The 21,138-nt window shown below is 41.8% G+C and overlaps 1 protein-coding gene across 1 annotated transcript in view; it reads right to left on the reverse strand.

Moving 5' to 3' along the window:
* KCNAB1 (potassium voltage-gated channel subfamily A member regulatory beta subunit 1) overlaps nucleotides 1-10,220 on the reverse strand; it is a 203,854-nt gene extending 193,634 nt beyond the window's left edge. Inside the window, exon 1 of the mRNA XM_036349319.1 lies at nucleotides 9,232-10,220. Coding sequence (XP_036205212.1) covers nucleotides 9,232-9,449 — 218 coding nt within the window. The 5' untranslated portion in view covers nucleotides 9,450-10,220. The remainder of the gene's footprint in view (nucleotides 1-9,231) is intronic.
* Nucleotides 10,221-21,138: the final 10,918 nt, after the last annotated feature.

Consider the following 21,138-nt stretch of genomic DNA (forward strand, 5'->3'; position numbering starts at 1 on the left):
CCTCCCTGGTGTCCCAGGGGTGGGGGTCCTCCACATGCCACTGAGTGCCCCTCCCCCTTGCCCCACTGCTGTGCCCTTGCTTTCTTGCCCCTCAATCTTCTATTTCCACTTTCTAAACTGTTAGGATCCAGACAATAGACGAGCCATCTCAGCACCCTCACCTTATTGCTTCCTCTGAGCATTTCAGAGCTTAATGAATGATTCTGATTCTTAGAAAGAAGAGCCAAATTTTTCCATGACTGCTGTGAAAGGAGATTACACAATATTTCTTCAGGGGCCTTTACAAGTACTTGCTGCACAGTGTAAATTGGGAAAACTGTGCAGATTTCTCACGAGGGCTGCACCAGATGGCCCGTGCAAGAGCTCTCAGAGACCTCCCTCGCTGTCGATTCTCAGGGAAAAAGAAAAATCACTGCTGGGCTTCTGTTTTGGTTTTCAATCTGAGTAACTGAAAATCAACCTGCAAGGAGGATTTTTAAATGTACTTTGATTCTGAGTCCCAGGAGCAAGGTTTCCAAGTAACCTCTGAAAGCATGAAGGAGAGTAAAGCATGCTCGGTGCTGAATGCCCATTTGAGCATTTCTGATCCAGGACTGACACGTTGCACCGTCCGATCACTGTGCCCATGGTTTCGTAGAGTTCTTTCTGAGAAACCAGTTCTTTACCAATGGTGATGCTAAGCACATTGTTATCTGGAAATTAATTTATGGCCAGGTTCAGAACATGTACAAGTCAAAGGCTATCGTGGGGATACTTTGGGTCCTCACACTCTGCAGGCGGTGAAAAAAGCTGGTCTGGCTCTCTCAGTGCACAGCATGGCTTTGCTGCTTCTAGAGATAAAAGCTAAACTGCAAACTGTGCATATGTGTCGGAGGGAATTGTCCCTTCTAGAAGCATTAATGCACTGTGTTTCTCTTCTGTGTTGAAAACATGGGCATAACCAAGAAGTTGCAACGTAGAAACTAAAGGCGTGCGCGAATCCTACTCATGATGTCAGGAGACCTGAGCTTGGCATTGACCCTCCCATCTGTTCCCCGAATAGCTCTGGCCAAGAAACTGGCCATTCTCTGTAAACCAAGGTGACTGAACTAGATGGCACCTGAAGTCCCCTCCCTGTGGACGCCGCTGCTCATGCATTCATTACTAGTGATCGCACAAGATTAGTCAATCATTCTCAATACTGAAATGGGAATTTTGAAGACTTTTGCCTTAAATTCCTCAGTCTCTATCGCTCTATTCCCTAATACTGAGAAGAGTGGAAAACTGGTGACAGTGATGTTTATTAAGCACACAACATGATTAATTTGCAACATCGAACCCTTTTTTTATGTCTATAACTATCATAATGACTGTGACATTCTTGTAGGAAAAGTATGAATTGATGCTTGTGAATTCAATTCTTTTCACAAAGGAGTTTCCTCTCCCAAAAGGAGTTTTGAGTAATACTCAAGGAAACCAAAAGTCATATATTTTAATCAGATTCACTGCACTCAAACCTCATACTCTTCATCAATTAATAGACTAATAATAGACAATGAATTTGATAAAATGAATTTGAAAAATCAGTCTAATTTATTCATTTGATTTTCCTTTTGAATCTAATGCTGTTTTCTTCTCCTCTCAGAACATTTCTCAAATTACCTCAAGTTGAAATGTTTTCAGAACATTTTTAAGAAGGATACCTATTAACATGAGGGCACTTCTAAAGGGGGTTATTAGGTAGATTTGGGATCAAGAACTCTATCTAAAGCAACGCAGTTAAAGATTGCAGCTAGAAGATGCGCTGCTTCTGGAACACTGGATGGATGCCTTCCCTTGCACATGTACACACACACACACACACACACACACACACACACACACACAGCAATGGACCTGGAACTGCTTTTGCCTGACAACTTCCAGGAGGCTCCCTCCCTCCTACCATTTTCTCACCATCCCATGGATGCCAGACTTCTGACTGGTGCTTTGCAGAGGTGGAATAAACTCCATGAGATTGAGTCAGCAACTAATTTTCAGGAAGGTTCCTCCCCGTTCTCAGCATTTTGCTTTGAGGAAGAGAGGAAAGCCCACACCCATGATGGGAGTCAGTGGGAATGACAACTGTACTCTTTACCCAAAAAAGACGAAAAAAATAAATGGCATTTTAAGTAACCAAGCTGCTCTCTTCTCTGGACTAAAATCAAATATTTCTATTTGAAACACAGCCACAGAGCTGGTTCTTCTCCTCTTCCACTTCAGCCCACCTATTTCCTCCCACTTTTCCCTATACGGAGGGGCGCGTGCACACACACACACACACACACACACACACACACACACACACGGTGCCTTTTACGTAACGGGCTGGCAAGACTGATCTCACTTCAATTGCTTTGACTCAAAGTCTGCCCACCATTCGTAGGAGGTAAAGAACAGTGGATGAGACCTGTGCTTTATAAAGAGGCTGGGGTAGGAATGGCCTGGGGAAGGCACCTGCTCTGTGTCTTTTCTAAGTGGTCTTGATTCTACATAGAACAATAGGGAGTGCTACAGAATTCAACATAAGTTCTCTTATTTCAAATGTAAAATATGGAGTGGGAAGTGAGACCATGAATTTCCTTTTGTGAGCAACTGCCAGTTTAAGCCTCTCTTGACAGAATTGTGTAACCAGATACCCTGATCAAAAACCTATAGAGGTTCCACCACTGCTGATGTTTACCTCCTGTCTAACTTACTTACCCTGACCTCCAAGGCACCATCATCTAATCCCTCTTTAAGTCTACAATATGCTCTGTCACGACTTGCCCGCACAAACCCTCCACCCTATCCCATGACTTCTCACCACTCCATGCAGTCTTTGGGACATACTGTTTCCCCTGATGAAAGCTGTTGTCCTCCTCCTCTCTGCTCATCTTGGTATTTCTCCTTCCTCAATACCAAGCTCCACTACTCACCTTTTTCATGAAACCTCTCCCTGACTATGACAGCCCTGGTGAATGAGGTCTCCTCAAACTACTGCAAGATTTATTTTTTGTATCCCTTAACATAGGCAGCCCTTTGTGTGTAGAAAACTAGTCAGACTAAACTGTAAATATTCCAGAAAGGACTCTTTCTCTGTATCTGCAGCACTTAGCAGAGTGTCCCACATGTGTAGTCATTTTCCAAGTAGCTATTATGTGCTAGGTGCCAGGTTACAAAAGTGAATAAAATCCAGACCTCATGCTGCTCACAGACTGATGGGGAAGACACAGATGCAGATATATAATACCAGCACCATGCAATCAATCGTTTCAATAACAGAAGTTAGAACCAAATGCAGTGAAGGCAGTAAAGAGTAATGCTATATGGGAGGGAGCCAAGGGTTTCACATAGAAGATTATGCTAGAGTTGGGTCTTGGAGGATGCATGGGAGTTTGCCTGACTTGTCAAGAGGGGTAGGAGCATTCCAGGACAGAAGGACCAGTGTGAAAAATGACACAGAGACATAAAAAAACACACACACAAGAAGGTTCAGGGTACCATGAGCAGTCCTTACCTCAAGCATGAAGTTGGAGGTAAAATGAGAAAACAAAGAATAGCAATGGGAAAGCATGATGGAAATCAGACCATGAAGGACCTCAGGTGCCTGTTACATAGTTTGAATGTTATATTCTGAGCTACTAAGTGACTTGGAAATAATGTTATAATCTCATGGTTTCTAATGCATCCTAAAAGTAACAATGACACCAACCTGATTGTCCCTCAGTGGATGAATGATTAAAAAACACTGTGGAACATCCACACCACAGAAGACTACTTAGCAATGAAAAGACATGAATTATTGATACACACACCAATTTGGATGGGTCTCAAAGGGTTATGCTAAGTGGGGGAAAAAGCTAATTCCCAAATATTAAAAAACGGTATGATTCCACTTATATAAGGTTTTTGAAACAACAAAATTGTAGAGATGGATCACGAATTAGTGGTTGCCAAAGATTAGGGATTGGGGAGGAGTATGTGGCTGTGGCTATAAAAGGGCAGTTTGAGGGAGCCTTGTGATAATGCAACAATTCTGCTTCTTCATGGTGGTGATAGTTACACAGCTTCCACAGGTGATGAAACTGTAGACATATAAACACACACACGAGTATATATGTAACTGGTATAAAATGAATAAATTCTGTGGACTGTACCAATGTCAATTTACTAGTTTTGGTGTTGTACTGTAGTTATATAAGATATGACCACTAGAAAAAAAACTGAATTAAAGGTACAAGGAAATTCCGTGTGTGTGTGTGTGTGTGTGTGTGTGTGTGAATTCCTATGAATCTATAATTATTTTAAAAACTTTTAAATGACAGAAGTGGTAACGTGATTGACCTAAAAAACTGGAAAAAGAAGTTTTTTAGTGGAATTCAGATTATTGCTCAGTCAATACTTCTGGTAAAGAATCCTCTTAAGAATTTTAGCATGTCTTATGTAACTATACAACACAGACTATATTGACGTGAATGTATGTGTTACAGAGAAAATTTTTCTCAATGAAATTGCATCCATGAGTATTCAAATTGCTCTAAAGCTAAAGTAACAATGATAGAATTGGAGGTAGCTCATCAGTACAAATGTGCTCAATTCTGAATGACAAAAGCACTGAGAAGATGTAAAATCTAGTAGCTGAATCATTCTAAAGACTTATAAAAATGATACCAACAACCAAACAAGCAAAAATAACCAAACCAATCTGGCTTAACTTCGGTTCTGAGTGATTTGACTTTCTTAGGATGAAAGGCTCATGTGTGTATCTACAGCTATCACATATGGTTGCAGATTGTACATCAGACTCTAGCATGGTCTAATGAAGTCTGAGATTAAAAACACACAAAATTAACATAAAGAAATACAAACGCATTAACAAAGCACAAGTGTAAACACTCTAAGAAATGTAATAAATAGTTCTGTTATTTACATGTAGGACAGTCCCAGGATAAACATTACGTGGAATCTTGTTCTTTGGGCTGACAGTATCATTGAGTAGCAAATTGTTCTCATGGATTATTTTTCCATCCTTAGCCTTGAAACAATAGCTAATTTTATGCGAGATTCTTGCACAGTGGTAGTGTGGGTCTAATAGTGGATTTGAGCACTTTATTCTTACAGAATTCAGATGCTTCACACAAGTGTATATTATTTCTAAAATCCAAGTTCATGAGTTCTTGATTAATGAATGGTAATCACAGACTATGATATGAGTTGGGCTTTAAAAATCATAAAGCAATTATATGAGCAGAAGGCATTCTATTTATTTATCAGGGTTATAGATAAGTCCTCAATGGCCAGGCAGCACCTTACAGCATGATTGGTACCTAAAAGAAGTCCCTGGGGTGGCAAAACAGGTGGCAGATATGGACACAATTACCTGTGCCTCAAGATGCAGTCATAGTCCTGAAACTAAAGCAGAGATGATAGCCTCAAAACGGATAAACTAAGTTGGCCCAGGCATGACTATCTCCCTCCAAAACATATCCTTCATGGGACTGTCTTACAATAGATTATTGTTTGTTTATTTGCTTGTTTGTTTTCCCAACCTGAGTGTAAGCCCCAAACCTTGCCTGGTTTCCATACCTTTGTGCACCCAGTTCAGTAAGGTTCCTGGTGCAGAATAGGTGCGCAGTAAATATTTGTTGACTAAATGAATATCTCTTTATTCTATAACACTGCTTTTTGACAATTTTTGAGTGGTAGACACTTTTCAAATTCTGATGAAAGCTATGAACCCTCTCCTCAAAAAATACACAAAAAGATAATAATCTTTATCTTCTAGGGTTTGTGGATCCCTATTAAGCTATGCCTAATGAAATAATTTTCAAGGATAAGAATATTATTATTTGCCAGGGTCCAGCCCCAGCGGGTCCAGGGGTCCCCAAAGGTGTGGACGGAGTCGGCGAAGAAGGAATGACACGGAGACAGCGTTCAGTTGATCAGCAGCCTAGCCAGGATCTCCAGCCAGGATCTCCAGCCAAGTTCTGGTCTGGATCTCCAGAGAGGTTCTGCTTAGGATCTCCAGCTAGGTTCTGTGTCCATGTTCTCTTGCTAGGTTCTCCCGGTTCTCCAGCCAGGTTCTGTAGCCATGTTCCCTTGCTAGGTTCTCCAGCCAGGTTCTGTCCAGGTTCTCCAGCCAGGTTCAGATACCAGGTTCTAGTCAGGTTCTCTTGCCAATTTCTGTAGTCAGGTTCAGTCCAGGATCTTTTGCCATGTTCTCTCGCTAGGTTCTGTCTCTAGGTTCTGAGGCCAGTTTCTGTCCAGGATCTTTTGCCGTGTTCTCTCCAGCGAAGTTCTTCTGTCTCTAGAGAACGTTCTGTGTAGGTTCTGTGCCTAGGTTCCGTCTCTCCTGGTTCTGTATTCTAAGTTCTGTGTCTTGCTGTCTTATTACATCTGTATTTATACCAGTTGATTCAATCCTATCAATCTCTATTACAAAGGTTAGGGCGTTTCTTATCTCCATTCCAGGGAGTAAAGATTATGTAGCTTAAGCATGATTGTTCGTAGTTAAAGTGATTAATTACCCACCTGGCACTAGTTAAGAGGTTTTATTCCCTCCCTAACTTCAGGGGAAAATCCCTACCTGGGGAAACAACCTTTCTCAGAGACCTTGGTTAAAACACATAGTGCCAAGAAGGTGAGCAAACATATTAAGAACAGTATGCCATATATGCCAGGTCCCTTGAAACAGCAAGCATGGACCGGCTCCCGGCAATTATTGTTATTTAATCCTCACCCAAGGATATGTTGAGAGAGAGAGAGAGAGAGGGAGAGAGAGAGACATTGATCAGTTTCCTTTGTATGTGCCCCAAAAGAGAATCAAACTTGCATCCTGGGTAAGTGCCCTGATCAGGAATCAAACCTTAGACCTTTTGGTATATGGGATGACACTCCAACCAACTGAGTCACCCGGGCAGGACAAGGATAAAAGTATTATTATAAACACAATTAGACAGTGACTTTCCATTCTAGTTCCTTCAGACATTTCCCTGATCACTTACGTAAGCCAATTCCCTCCCCAAGGCTATGGCATTATATTTTATGTTTTGCTATTTGTTATCATCAATCAATAGTCTACACATGGATATTATATTTTAGTGACATCATTTTCAAAGAAAAAAGATAACTGGGCTAATAAAGCAATTCCTTTCATTGTTTTTAAAGTGTATAGTTAGCCTCTTTCTCTTCTCACCTCTGTCTCTCCAACACTAAGAAAATCTTAGTGTACATTTGGCATAATCTCATTATTTTTTTCCCTAAGGTCACTCTGAGTAGAATTTGAAAAAGAGAGGGGTTAAGTCATACTCACACACAAAACCACCTGCCTGTCATAGATAGGAAGGTTCAGAATAAGAGGGGGAGTGGAGACCAGGTATCTTATCCAGTCACCATAAACAACAAATAGCATAATACTAGTAAAGTCAGAGTACACTGAAGACCACAGGTGGCTACCTTTTTGTCCGAAAAGAGCAGGTTTTAGTTACCAGTAATGAGAGGTGCCCACGTGACTCTTACTTGCACACCTTTTGGTAAAGAGAGGCAATTATCATCCCATCTGAGCTGAGCAACTATTACCAGAAAACCCTTAATAGAAATCTCCTGCGTCTGAAAGCCATCATAAGACCAATCTCTTCCAATACAGTGATACCCAAGCAACTAGGAAATTCTGCCACCAGAAAGGAAGGGGTTTTGTTTCTTCTGGTTTACAAAAAGAAAGCTCGTGGTGCGGCTAACATGCCGGAGACCACAATTCAAATCACCTCTCTGATCTGCCTTAACCCTGAGTGTCCCGTGCCCAGGGGCCCTGCAGAGGAAAGCAGCAAGCAGCCCATCTTCATTTCAGCTGCTGAATCGGATGCAGAGCAGCGCTGTGTCCACGGCGCAGGGGTTGGGTGTGTGCCACAGAAGCAGCAATAGAAAGTGCCAGTGCACTCAAGACTGCAGTCTCAGTTAGCAGACTGGCACTGTGGGGCCCCACTCTCCATCATGGAATATCAGGTAAGCAGAGATGCTCACGCTGCTGACACATGCGGAGCTGCCTGGAGTCTGGCTGCTTGCATTATGCTGAGGTCCGGTTTTAGCCATGTTTTATAGTGCCCTGACCCCTACCCCCACTCACAGCTTGCTTCCTTAATGTCTCAAAAATATGTCAAAACAACAGTGCCTGAAGTTTTTTACAATAAGAAGCTTTCCTGTAACTCTACAAAGAAACTTTTTCAAGGACAAGTTTTATAGAAATTGGTTTAAATGCTTATTTCAAAAATCCCACCTGGGAAACAATCTTGGGTGTGCACTATTTTAATTGCATTACATTCCTGCTATCCTAAAACCTGGTTCCTAAAAAAGAGGCTGGACAGTTAAATGTAAATCATTGACAAAATCATATCTGCATATTAGGGAAACCAAAGCCTTTGGAACATGCTTCACTTGCTTTTCTCCTCAACGTTTGCAAACATTCTTTGATATTAGAAACACAGTAGTTTAAGAGCAATAAAGTCAGGAAACTTCAGTGCAAAGCAGAGGCAGGAGACATATAACTGAATAATGCAATTTTCTACTTCTCAAATGTAAGTCATTCCCTATTTAAGAGAGCATCAACTATCACCATGACGATTTTCAACTACGGAAAACTACAGAGGAAGAGTGACCTTAAAAATTTATGAGGAAACTAGTAGTATTACAACAACTGACTTTTTCTCCATACTTCACAACAGCGTCTACATTTTACTTAAATTTAGATTTAAATGTCAGTCTTCAATCTAATTTGCAACAAAACTTCCTCAAAAGTTTGCGTCGCATTTGTTACCGTGATTTTTCAAGAGATAAATAAGAACGAGTACTAGATGGGAAACTATTTTTAATCGTATAATCACAGAAACTACATCTGTACCCTAAACTAGGACAACCACATGCTGCTGAAAAGCTACCCTGATCTCAAAACCAGTTCCCAGCAGTTGTGTTACTCCCTGCAGACTAGATTGCATACAGCTCCCAAGGTGTACCTAACACTTCAGAAAATACAAAATGGGCTGCATGTTTTAAAATCCTATGCACACACACCACAATGTGGGTTTCCCACCCTCCTAAGGAGCTATATCAGGGACACCTGAGAATTCTAAATTAATGACCCACCAATAAGTAAGTCACTTTGCAAACCTGATGAACTGTGTCCACGGCACCTGTACAGACCCCGGCAACCCCGGGGGAGAGGAAAGCTCACATCCATACCTATATTTCATGCCAGTCTGCTTGGCGGTGGACTCTTTGAGAGAAATGTGATGCTGAGGGGTGAAGGTCCCCAGGCTGCGCGCGATGATAGCGACCGTGCGGAACTTGGCGCGGGCTGCGTTCACATTGGGGGCGTTGGAGCTCTGCTTGCTGAGAAGTCGGTCCTCACCATTCCGGCTCTTCAGATTGTGCTCTGTGCAGGCTATGGAGACTTGCATCGCTTCCCCGGGCAGCGCACGGTCCCTCTCAGAACCCCGGAACCCAGGCAGTCACGAGAGGTTGAGTAGTTGGGAGGGCTGCTGCTCTTCTTTTAACCCCTCCTTGGCCCCCTTGCTGGGGATGCGATCAGGGGAGTCCTGGCGGCAGACTTCGGGGCGGGGAGCCGCAGGAGAGGCTGCAGGGCACGACGGAGCCCGGACCCCACACAAGTCAGCAGCCAGCCCTGAAGTTGTCACAGCTGGAGCGCGGATCGAGCTCTCCGATCCTCCCGGGTAGGAATCTCCGCTGCTGAAACAGCCAAATCCATGCAGCCCGGAGGCTTTCGCAGCCGCCTGGAGCTGAGCGTTCGTGCTGCCTGCGCGCAGCCCGGCCGGAAGCCCATCCGCCGTGTCCGAATGCGGGCTCGCCTCTGGGCGCTGGGTCAAATCCACGCAGGCATTCCGCAGCGCGCGCTGCCCGCACCCTCTGGACCACAGGCAGGATGCTCAAGCGGCGCGCTGAGCATCCCGAGCAGCGGCTAATCCTAATCCGATCCCCGGGGACCGGTGGTCTCCATCCGCGCAGACTGCCTGCTCCCTCCCTGCCCCGCTCCGGGGTGTCCTGGGGGCTCCTCAAGACGCCTCCCCACTCATGTTCAGGCCAAAGCTTGGGTGGCTGAGCCCACAGGAGCCCTGGCTTGCAGCTGTGCGGAGGAGCAGGCAGCTCCCTTAAAGAGCTCCTGCCTTTGTGTGCAAGGGAAGGCGAGGATCACTTTCACAGGCTCGTGCGGTAACAGAATCCCGAGGGCTGCTCCTAAAAGGGGGGGGAAGGGGGACTCTGCCCAGATTCAACCCAAATCCTGCTGCAGCACAACAGTTGGAACTGGGGGAAGGCAGAGTGGGGGCCGGGGGGGTTGGGGGGCCGGGGTGCTGACGCCAAAATGATGCCAGTGAATTAACCACGGGAATACTCTGACCGGCCGGCTGGCTTGGGAAGACACAGCCGGAAATCCCTTTTAGCCTTGCCAGCATTCATTTCCCCTTTGCATTATTTCTTAAGCAGATAAGTTTGAAGTTTCCTGAAAAGCCACAGTGCAGACTTTTTGGAGTCAGGTCATGGAACTCGCTGCAAAATCTATTCTGGCTCCCAAGGGAGGGCCAAGGATGGGGGAGGAGGCAGCAAGCTGGCACCACCCCGAGGGGCCTGCACTGGGCAAGCAGCAGGTCCCCATGACCACCCAGCAGGGTCCAGGCCTGGTGTCTGGAAGCATGGGCACTACCCCCTGGTCATCCATGGCCAGCTGGACAAGCACTGTCCCCAGATCAGGGCTGAGCAGCGAGATGGGAGGCGGGAGCATCGCCCGGGGCAGTGTCAGGTGCAGAGTAACTGCTGGATAAATGCGGTTGCATCAAACTGAGCACCAACGGGCCAATAACCACTTATCTCTCCATTCAAAGTGCTTGGAAGCCAGACTTCGTGTGTAGATGTATTTACAACAAAATTGTGGCTTCTGCAAAATCGGTTTTCTAAGCATGGATCCCAACAGACACTGCTGTCAAGCAACAAGGAACAGGGTTCAAATCAACAATATTTGTGAGCCATCCCTGCAGTAGGCAGTGAAGAGGAATACGGAGAGAAAAATGAACACTGCCCTTCTCCCCAAGGAACCGGCAATCTGGGTGGAAAGGACAAAGCATTCCATCTTTTTTTTTTAATTTAAATTCTTTATTCTTTAAAGTATTACATATGTCTCCCTTTTCCCCCCTTGACCTCTCAAAGGGGCTCATTAACAATGTGGGAGGCACGTTAGTTTTTGACTGAGTTGTGCAGACACTAAACACCCTGGGGTTTAGCAGGGGAGAAAGTCTCATTTCTTGATTTCCCACACTTCTATTGAGAACCTACTAAGTATCTGACTTTGTAACTGAGGTGCAAAGATGACTCACAGAGGCTGGACCTCAGGAAGTTCATGGCTGCCCAGGCAGCTCTCAGAGAGGGGTAGGACTTTTTGGGGGGCATGAATTTGATTAGCAGGGGAGGAGGGAGGCTGTCTCCCAGGGGTTGGCAGCGTAGGGAGAACACACACTCCGGCGGCAGTGTCTATATGATAAAAAACATCAAGTTCTTCCCAGCCAAATTAAGTTGTAAGAATTAAATTTTCAAGTAGAACCTGTGCCTGCTTTGAATTCTATTTCAGGTATGAATTTTAACATTGTATAACCTGCACATAAGGTTTAATCTCATTGTGAAATCTCATTCTTTACACTCCATGCCCTTCCCACTCTTACTTGAAAAAAAAATTAACATACTGCCCCATGTTCAGTGGCTGGGAAGTAACTTTAGGATGGGGTGAGGGCTTTAGCAAGGAACAAATGAACCTAGGAGGCCTGGTTTTTACCCTCAACTCTAAGGAAGGAGTTCTTCAAGCAGTATCTTTGTTCCCTAGAATAAGTAACAGTTCACTAAGATGAAGCAGATCACTAGATCCTTTCTTCTTTCACACTAAGCTGGCTCATTGGGAATGATCAGTGTGGATCACGAAAAGAGTCGCAGTGAGAGGAGGAAGAAGTGGGAGGAATCAGAAGGAACAGCTCATAAAAAGGACAAAATAAAGCAGCCTGGGAGGCAAGATGAGCACAGTGATCATCACAGGGCCAGAGGGGTCAGGAGCCAGTGGCTGGGGGACAGGAGGTGCTATCAATTCTACAGGGAGGAGGGGAATGTCAAGGGTTCAGAAGCTTTGACGCTGTTCACCGAAGTGGCTTTTAGGTTTGCCAAGAATTGGCAGAGCAAGGCTGGCACACATAACCAAAAGCAGAACAGGGAACAGGTTATCAGAATTAAAACATGCATGGCAGATCCCCACTGAGTCATCTCTTTATCTCCCACAGGACCTAGCAGAGTGCCTCATGCACAGCAGGCCCTCACTCAATAAATAATTGAGCAAGAGAGATAAGGGGGGTAGGGGGGAGGAAGGAAGAGTGTGGGAATATGCCAAATTCTTGGATAAACATGATTTCTTAAAAAAAAAGAAAGGAAGAAAGAAATGTCTGCCCTTTCTAGTTTCACACAGCCTGAACACTTAAAAGGAGTAACTGTCCCACATTCACGTCTGCACCTCTTGTGTACAGACAGGTGTTCGTTCCAGCCTCTAGTATGTGTCTCAAAGAGAGTCCAGTAACGGAGGCCCGAGGGATGCTCGCAGCACAAGCCCCTTTCTTGCTGCCCACAGTGCACCTTTTCAGATCTGATTCCACATGGGCTTTCTGACAGCCAGCCAGCAGCATGGTGACTTACCCCAGCTGTGCTCACCCTTTCAACATTAATGGAGCAGTAGGTCTCAGGAGCCCGGAAATTAGATAATAGTTGACTGTGAGAATGCTCATTCCTAATAGGTTTGTGCTAACGGGCCACATGCTAATTAAGCTAGGGAAATTGGATTTGGAATATGTATGCTTTCACTGTCACACAATAGGATTTGGAGGAGTTCTCACTATTACTATTTCAGGTTCAAATAAGCCCCACAAATGATGATTTGTATATACATATAGATATAGACATGAATATAGACATAGATATAGATATATAGATAGAAACAGATATATTGTTATGGGTCCTCCCCAATCCATATGTTGAAGTCCTGACCCCCAGTAAGTATCTCAGAATGTGACTGTATTGAAGATTGGATCTTTAAAAATGTAATTTAAGTAAAATGAGGTCTTTAGGGTGGGCCCTAATCCTACATTACTGGCATCCATATAAGAAGAGGATATTAGGACAAAGACACATACAGAGGGAGAAAAACGCTATGGAGAGAGGCCTGCAACAGCAGCCGAAGGCCTGGGTTCCCAACCCAGAGATGCCACTTTTTCTGTGACCTCGGGTGTTGTTATAGTTCTCTCTGCCCCTTCTCTATCACTTGGAAATTTTTATTTCCAAGACTCTCTCTTGTTCTACAGATCCCATGAGGTGCTTTTTCAGAGAGATGTGGAGTACAGGATTACATAAAGCCTCATTACCACTAACTCTGCAATTCCATCGTGGTCTGAGCTGGTCTCTATTGATTACCTGACATTTGGAATTCTTTGGAAATAATGCCAAAGGGTCATCATTGGGTCATGGTGACAGAGCTGGTAAGGAACAGACCACAGCCTACTTAACTTGCACCCAGTCTTCTCCTTCTCATCATGGAGTCTTCATGGTAACGTGGAAGGGCTCTGGGGTGTGGGTTCAATTGGTGCTGATGTGAATCCCAACTCTGTTCTCCCCTTCCCTCTCATGAGCCACTGAGAAGTATTCTCAACCTCCCTGCACCTCAGCATCCTCTGAGGAAAAATGGTGCAAGAACATACCTCTCTGCTGCCTGTGGATTCCTCTAGTATTTTTATGGTTTCCTGTCTTACATTTAAGTCCTTTATCCATTTTGAGTTTATTTTTGTGTATGGTGTAAGCTGGTGGTCTAGTTTCATTTTTTTGCATGTATCTGTCCAATTTTCCCAGCACCATTTATTGAAGAGACTGTCTTGACTCCATTGAATGTTCTTGCCTCCTTTTTCAAATATTAACTGAGCATAGTGGTTTGGGTTGATTTCTGGGTTCTTTATTCTATTCCACTGGTCTATATGTCTGTTATTGTGCCAGTACCGGGCAGTTTTGAGAACACTGGCCTTGTAATACAGCTTGATATCTGGTATTGAGAGCCCTCCTACTTTGTTCTTCTTTCTCAGGATTGCTGCAGCTATTTGGGGTCTTTTTTTATTCCAGATGAATTTTTGGAGAGTTCTCTCTAGGTCTGTGAAATATGCCATTGGTATTTTAATGGGGAGTGCATTGAATCTATAGATTGCTTTGGGTAGTATGGACACTTTAATGATGTTGATTCTACCAATCCATGAACACCTTATGTTCTTCCATATGTTTATGTCTTCATCTATCTCTTTTTTCAGTTTCCTGTAGTTTTCTGAACACAGGTCTTTTACCTCCTTAGTTAAATTTATTCCTAGGCATCTTAATTTTTTTGGTGTGATGGTAAATGGGATTGTTTTTTTAATCTCTCTTTCTGTAAGTTCACTAGATGAATATAGAGGCACCAAAATCTTAGACATATGCCGAAGCAATATCTTTACTGATACAGCTCCTAGGGCAGTGATGGCGAACCTTTTGAGCTCGGCGTGTCAGCATTTTGAAAAATCCTAACTTAACTCTGGTGCCATGTCACATATAGAAATTTTTTAATATTTGCAACCATAGTAAAAAAAGACGTATTTTTGATATTTATTTTATATATTTAAATGCCATTTAACAAAGAAAAATCAACCAAAAAAATGAGTTCGTGTGTCACCTCTGGCACGCGTGTCATAGGTTCGCCATCACTGTCCTAGGGCAATGGAAACTAAAGCGAAAATGAACAAATGGGACTACATCAAATTAAAAAGCTTCTGCACAGCAAAAGAAACCATCAACAAAACAAGAAAGCCTACTGCATGGGAGAACATATTTGCCAATGTTATATCTGATAAGGGCCTAATCTCCAAAATTTATAGGGAACTCATAAAATTTAACAAAAGGAAGATAAACAATCCAATAAAAAAATGGGCAAAGGACCTAAATAGATACCTTTCAAAAGAGGGCATTCAGAAAGCCAAGAGACATATGAAAACTTGCTCAAAGTCACTAATCATCTGAGAGATGCAAATCAAAACAACAATAACAATGAGGTACCATCTCACACTTGTCAGAATGGCTATCATCAACAAATCCACAAACCACGAGTGCTGGAGAGGATATGGAGAAAAAGGAACACTCGTGCACTGCTGGTGGGAATGCAGACTGGTGCAGCCACTGTGGAGAACAGTATGGAGTTTCCTCAAAAAACTAAAAATGGAACTCCCATTTGACCCAGTGATCCCACTTCTAGGAATATATTCCAAGAAACGAGAAACACCAATCAGAAAGGATATATGCACTCCTATGTTCACAGCAGCACAATTTACAGTAACTAAGATTTGGAAACAGCCTAAGTGCCCATCAGCAGATGAGTGGATTAAAAACCTGTGGTACCTCTATGCAATGGAATACTACACTGCTGTAAAAAGGAAGGAACTCCTACCATTTACAACAGCATGGATGGACCTGGAGAGCATTATGCTAAACAAAATAAGTCAGCCAGAGAAAGATAAACATCACATGATCTCACTCATTTGTGGATTATAATGAACAACATAAACTGATGAACAAAAACAGATCCAGAGACAGAGAAGCATTGATCAGACCGTCAAACCTCAGAAGGAATGTAGGGGAGGGTGGGGTTAAGGGGGAGAGATCAACCAAATGACTTATATGCGTGCATATAAGCATAACCAATGAACACCGACACCAGGGGGGTGAGGGCATGAGTGAGGGGGGGGGCAGTGGAGGGATAAAGACACATACCAGGATGTAATACCTTAATCAATAAAGATAATAAAATTTTTTTTAAAAAAAGAACATACCTCTCTAGATAATAGTGGGAATTGCATGAAATAGTGCTTGACTCACAGAAGGCACTTAATAACTGTTAAGTATACAACTCAATTTATTAAATATGGGGCTATTGGGAACTCTTTAATCTCTCAAACAAGCACACCAGGAGACTTCAGCGATTACTAATAACAGTAACCCTTACACAGCACTTCCTATAGCCTGGGAACTCTTAAGAACACTTCACATGTATTAACTCATTTACTCTTCATAAAACCCCATGGGGAGGTGCTATGTTAGCAACACCATTCTATAGTTTAGAAAGCATGTAACACAGAGAAGTAAATAAGTTGTCCAAGGTGACACAGTCAGGAAGCTGCAAATCTGGGATTTCCCTGGGGGTAGCCTGCCTTCTTAACACTGCACATGCTGCTCCTCACTGCAAGGATTTCCTCGTGAGAAGGGCTTTAAATAGTGTCATTTCATTAATATCATTTAAGAAAAATCACATTCTTATTATGAGTGAGGGGGAAAAATTCAATATTAAAAGTCTAAAAATTTCAGAACAATTAAATCATTCATTCTTGGTAGCTTTTTGAGTATGCCTTTTATCAACCTTTTAAATAGTTCATAACACTTTATTCCCATTACTCAAGAAAAAAAAATGTTTTCCTATTACCTGGAAAAATTTTTATTGATTCAGTTTCTTACAAGTAAAGTCAAATGCTTTTTGCTGAGTCTGCTTAGAATTTATGGTTTATTTCCATTGGAAGCCACAGCCAGCCAGGGCCAGGAAACATTCAATTATGCAGCCAGGGAAAATTGGATTCATTCAACACAGAAAAGATCTGCTAATATCCAAAGAATTTTAAACATGCAAGTGTACAGATGGCAAGCCAGTTTGTGTGCCTATTATTTGCTATTAGAAGAGGAATGATGAGGGCGGGAGCTTGCTATTTATCAGAAATTCTTAACATGTAGGTTTGGAGAACAATTGATTATACTCTGACAAATTGAATCAGTTATGAAAATTAGCATGGGTTTAGATTTGCATGAACATAGGTTTGGAATAACAGAGAAAGTAAAATTGAGAGGCCAAATTGGAAATACTCAAGGCTCTACTGAATGAAAGAAACTTCCAGATCTCTACTCTTCTGCTTCCCTGGAAGAAAAGTGTCACCAGAGAATCCTTACCTGGATACTCTGAGATCGAGCCAATATAAGGATTCTAACAGTATCAGTCACATGTTCAAAAACCAAAACATAATTAAAGGATAGTTAAGCTTTTCAACTAACAGTGGAAATATATCCACAGCCACTGATAAATACGTCCTTAATTCAAAACTTCTGACAAATCAGATGTATCAGCAAGATCTCCAATATTGTGCATTGTTTTATAGTTTCAAGGGAAAGTTTCATAGTGCCATAGTGTGGAAAGTAGGAAATTCACAATTCATTATTTTGTTCAGGCTTCTTCATGGTTGGTAATTTCTCATAAACTTGTCAGGAACCTGGTTATAACGCTGGGAGAAAACAGGGACATGTGGGCTGTGTATTTTTTATAAATGTTATTAGTTCTTCCTAAATTATTAGCCATTAATATAATTTCTGCTGCTGCTTCTAATGGAAAAAGCTGGTCGGAAACATTTGCCATGTCTTCAGACAAAAGATTTTTCTAAATAACTAATATCACAGAGAATTTGTTTTCCAAGATAATTAGAAATATTATATTTCATCCAATTAAGATTCCATAAGACATATCAATATTTTGTATACCACCAAAATAAAAAATTGTGGCCAATTAATTATGACACAATGCTTTTTTCTACCTTAAACTTTGTATTTAAAAATTATTGAGTCTTTTTAGACTTAGGTAGACTTTTCAGTCCCAGTTTTCACTCTTGTACATATTTAAAAAGGAAAAGGGAATAAGGGGAATAAGGGGAATAAATTGGCTAAAGTATTCCCCAAGTGTGTTCCCATTTAGAAGTTGAAGCTTCTGGATATTTTACTAAGAGTCATCAATGTCCACACCATCATTTTTTGTGTGTTGGTATTGCAGCTTTGAAAAAAAAAAAAAAAAAAAAAAAAAAGCTCTACTAATGTCTCTGGGATGTTTTCCAAGCTGTTGACACCCCCTCCGAAAGTTGTGATGCATGAGCCAGCAGCAACTAGAAATTATGTCACAATTTCAGCAAAGGAAAAAATATGTGCTTCAAGGGATTGATGAACTAAGATGATTTCTAAGATAGTATATTATAAGCTCTTATTTCATGCCAACTAAAATATTGTGGTAGAAGGGAAGGAAGAAAGGGAAGGAGGGAAGGAAGGAAAGAAAGATTTTTGAGCACCCACTATCGACTGGGCACTGTGTCAAAGTCTTCTATAACATTATATCATTACTGAGGGAAAGGAGGCAGAAAAAAATCTGCCTTTGTTAAGCATCTAAATTAATTGGGATCTCAACTAAGTAATCTACAGGTGGAGTTTCATAAGCCTTCATCTTCACCCTTGAAAAACTGAGAAATGAATCAGACTCTGGAATTGCTTTCCGCATAAAGTCACCCTTGCCTGATCAGGTTGAGAAAACTAAAGCAACTAAAGATCTTTCCAAAACTATTTTAATGGATTAATATTTACTTATTTGAGTTCAAATTTATTGGACATCTTAGAGTAAGAGAAACTATATTACACATGTCACTTTACCTCATAATATCTAACATATTTTTCTAAAAGATGTATTCTCTCTTTATTCCATTCATTTTCAAAGGAAAGGTGTTATAAAAAGAGCATAGCTGAGGTCCTATGAGATTTCTTCTCACTTAATTCCTTTCCTTTGGCACATCACAGAAAGTTAATGTAGGAGACCCCTCAGGCTTTCATCTCCTTTAAAGCAAAACTCATTTGGAAGATATAAGGATCAAGCTCTCATCTTATGCCCTGTGAAGTACTGTATTGTCTAAAGTTTTTTTTATAATGCACATGTATTACTCTTATAAGTAATTAAAATAAAATACTTTTAAAATTATTTTTCCTATTATAAACTTATCACAAATTTATCTAGTAAGAAACAGGATACATGGAAGCAAGACCCAAAAAAATATGTCAAGTATTCACTGATCCAGACTTTTAATGTTTAACATTGCTGTCAATTTCTTCTTGGTTTTCATATTTTTCATTTTCTGTGCATAATTTAGTGGTTGTTGTTGATGTTGCTGTTGTTGTCTTATGCAATTGAATACTTTTCAAAGTATGAATCAGTTGCCACGTCCTATCATTTTGCATTTGTTTATTTGTCTTTTCATCTTTGTATATTATATATTCTTAACTCAGTTATTTGTTTTCACCATTCATTGATCACCCCATCAATCTGCATTTTCATTGTTGAGTTGACAAGTTCTATACCCTAATGAGGCAAAGAGATAGAAAACTCAGCCCCTTCTAAAAGGGTTTTCTTCCTGGCTGGAAATGGTGCAGACCTTCACTGATAACTAGCTGCCTACTCTAAATGTCAGGACAAGTGGTACATCTGATACACAATATAGAGAAAGAGGGAGAGCTCACTGGGGGGTTGGGGCAGGTGGAGAAACTATGGTGGCATCAGAAAAGATCTGAGCATTAGGGACAGAGAGAAGAACCCGGGCAAGGAAAGAGAACAGGGGAAGGAGGAGACACCAGCAAAGGAAGCAGCTTTAGACAAGACAGGGAGGTTGAGAGGCCTATTGGGAAATAATGAGCAAAACACTTTAGATGGAACCTTATTTGAAAGAGAGTGTAGCTAACAAATGATGCAAAACAAATATACAGAAATCAACTGGAATCTGTTGTGTGCAGCCTGGAATAAAAGTCTAGGTAAAGACTCCCCTCCTTTGGGCAGTTGGACAAGGGGGGTGGGAGAGGGGGCGTTTGAAGGAAGAAAGTTCATCAAGGATTCTGGTCTAGAGTGATCAGTGTAAGCAGTATCTTCGGAAGATCCATTTGGAAGCCAATAGGATGGCCTGGAGGTGTAAGAGGTTCAATGCAGGAAGACAGTTGGAGACTGCTAGAATCAGCTGGCCATTAGGTAAAACCTGCTGATGGAAAAATGATACTTTTAACTGCCAGTTATAGTAGAAAGATGATGGGGAAATCATCTTTGATGGTTTCAGCCCACATTGCATTGTGAGCTGAACAAACAGTTCACAAAATAATATGTATAGTATGAGCCTGTTTTGACAGAAGCAAAAGTTATCTCTCTCTGCAGAGACACAAAGGAATATAGCAAATACATTGGGTATATTTAATATGCCCAAATATTATCTGTAGTTTCCTGTGGATGGTGGAACCCTGGGTAATTTTTATTTTCTTTATTTTGATAGTATATGACTTTCTGCTGTGAATATATATTATTTTTGTATTATGAAACAAAAAAATGGTACTCAGAAAAATAGAAGTGATGCTTAAAGCAATGAGGAGCCTGTACGTGTACTTATCATGGAGAGGAGACCAGTGCCTTTCCTGCTTTTATTTCACAGCACCCAGTACTGTGGGATAAATGGCACTGAGCCTACTCAGCTCGCTTTTTAACAAACAACTATCAAGTGCATATTATCCAGGATGTGACCATTTAGCTTTACTGACTGATATAAAGAAGAATTTGGCAAATCAAATCACTGTTTATTTGTTTCTCCATAGATCTGATATGGATTCCTGCTGGGGAGGCAAGCCAGAAATGGTCTGGCTCTCTAAGAGTAGCAACAATTAAACATGAAATAGTAAAGGAATTTTTGGTAATAACGACTATGAACTCTATCAACCTAAGCCTGGTTGACGCTCCCTAGAACTGCCCTCTACTAAACAGAAGAGAACCTATGTAAGTCCAGGGTCAGCCAAATTAATGCCAGCTGAGCTCCTTAGAAGAAATGGCTATGTCTCAATCTATCACATGCAGAGGGTGCTTTATTAATTACTGTTGACTGAATAAATTAATTTCTACCAAACTCTTGGATAATGACAGAAGTGGGTGGAAATCTGCTATATAGAAATATAATCACTATGCTGAAATTTCTGAGATATCTTTAATAATTGTAATTTTTCCCCATTATTCTGCATTCACCCTTCACCCTACCTCCTATTTGTTTTATTTAGACGTCGATGGAGTCACCCACATTGTGGAATGAGGCGACAAAGCAGCCAATGACTGCCAGGGCTTCCAGGGCACACCGGAGTCACAGAGAGCAGAGCTGGATACAAGGCAGTGCAAGGTTTGCA

This window comes from Myotis myotis, unplaced genomic scaffold (assembly GCF_014108235.1).
Source record: "Myotis myotis isolate mMyoMyo1 unplaced genomic scaffold, mMyoMyo1.p scaffold_m19_p_2, whole genome shotgun sequence".
Taxonomy (NCBI): domain Eukaryota; kingdom Metazoa; phylum Chordata; class Mammalia; order Chiroptera; family Vespertilionidae; genus Myotis; species Myotis myotis.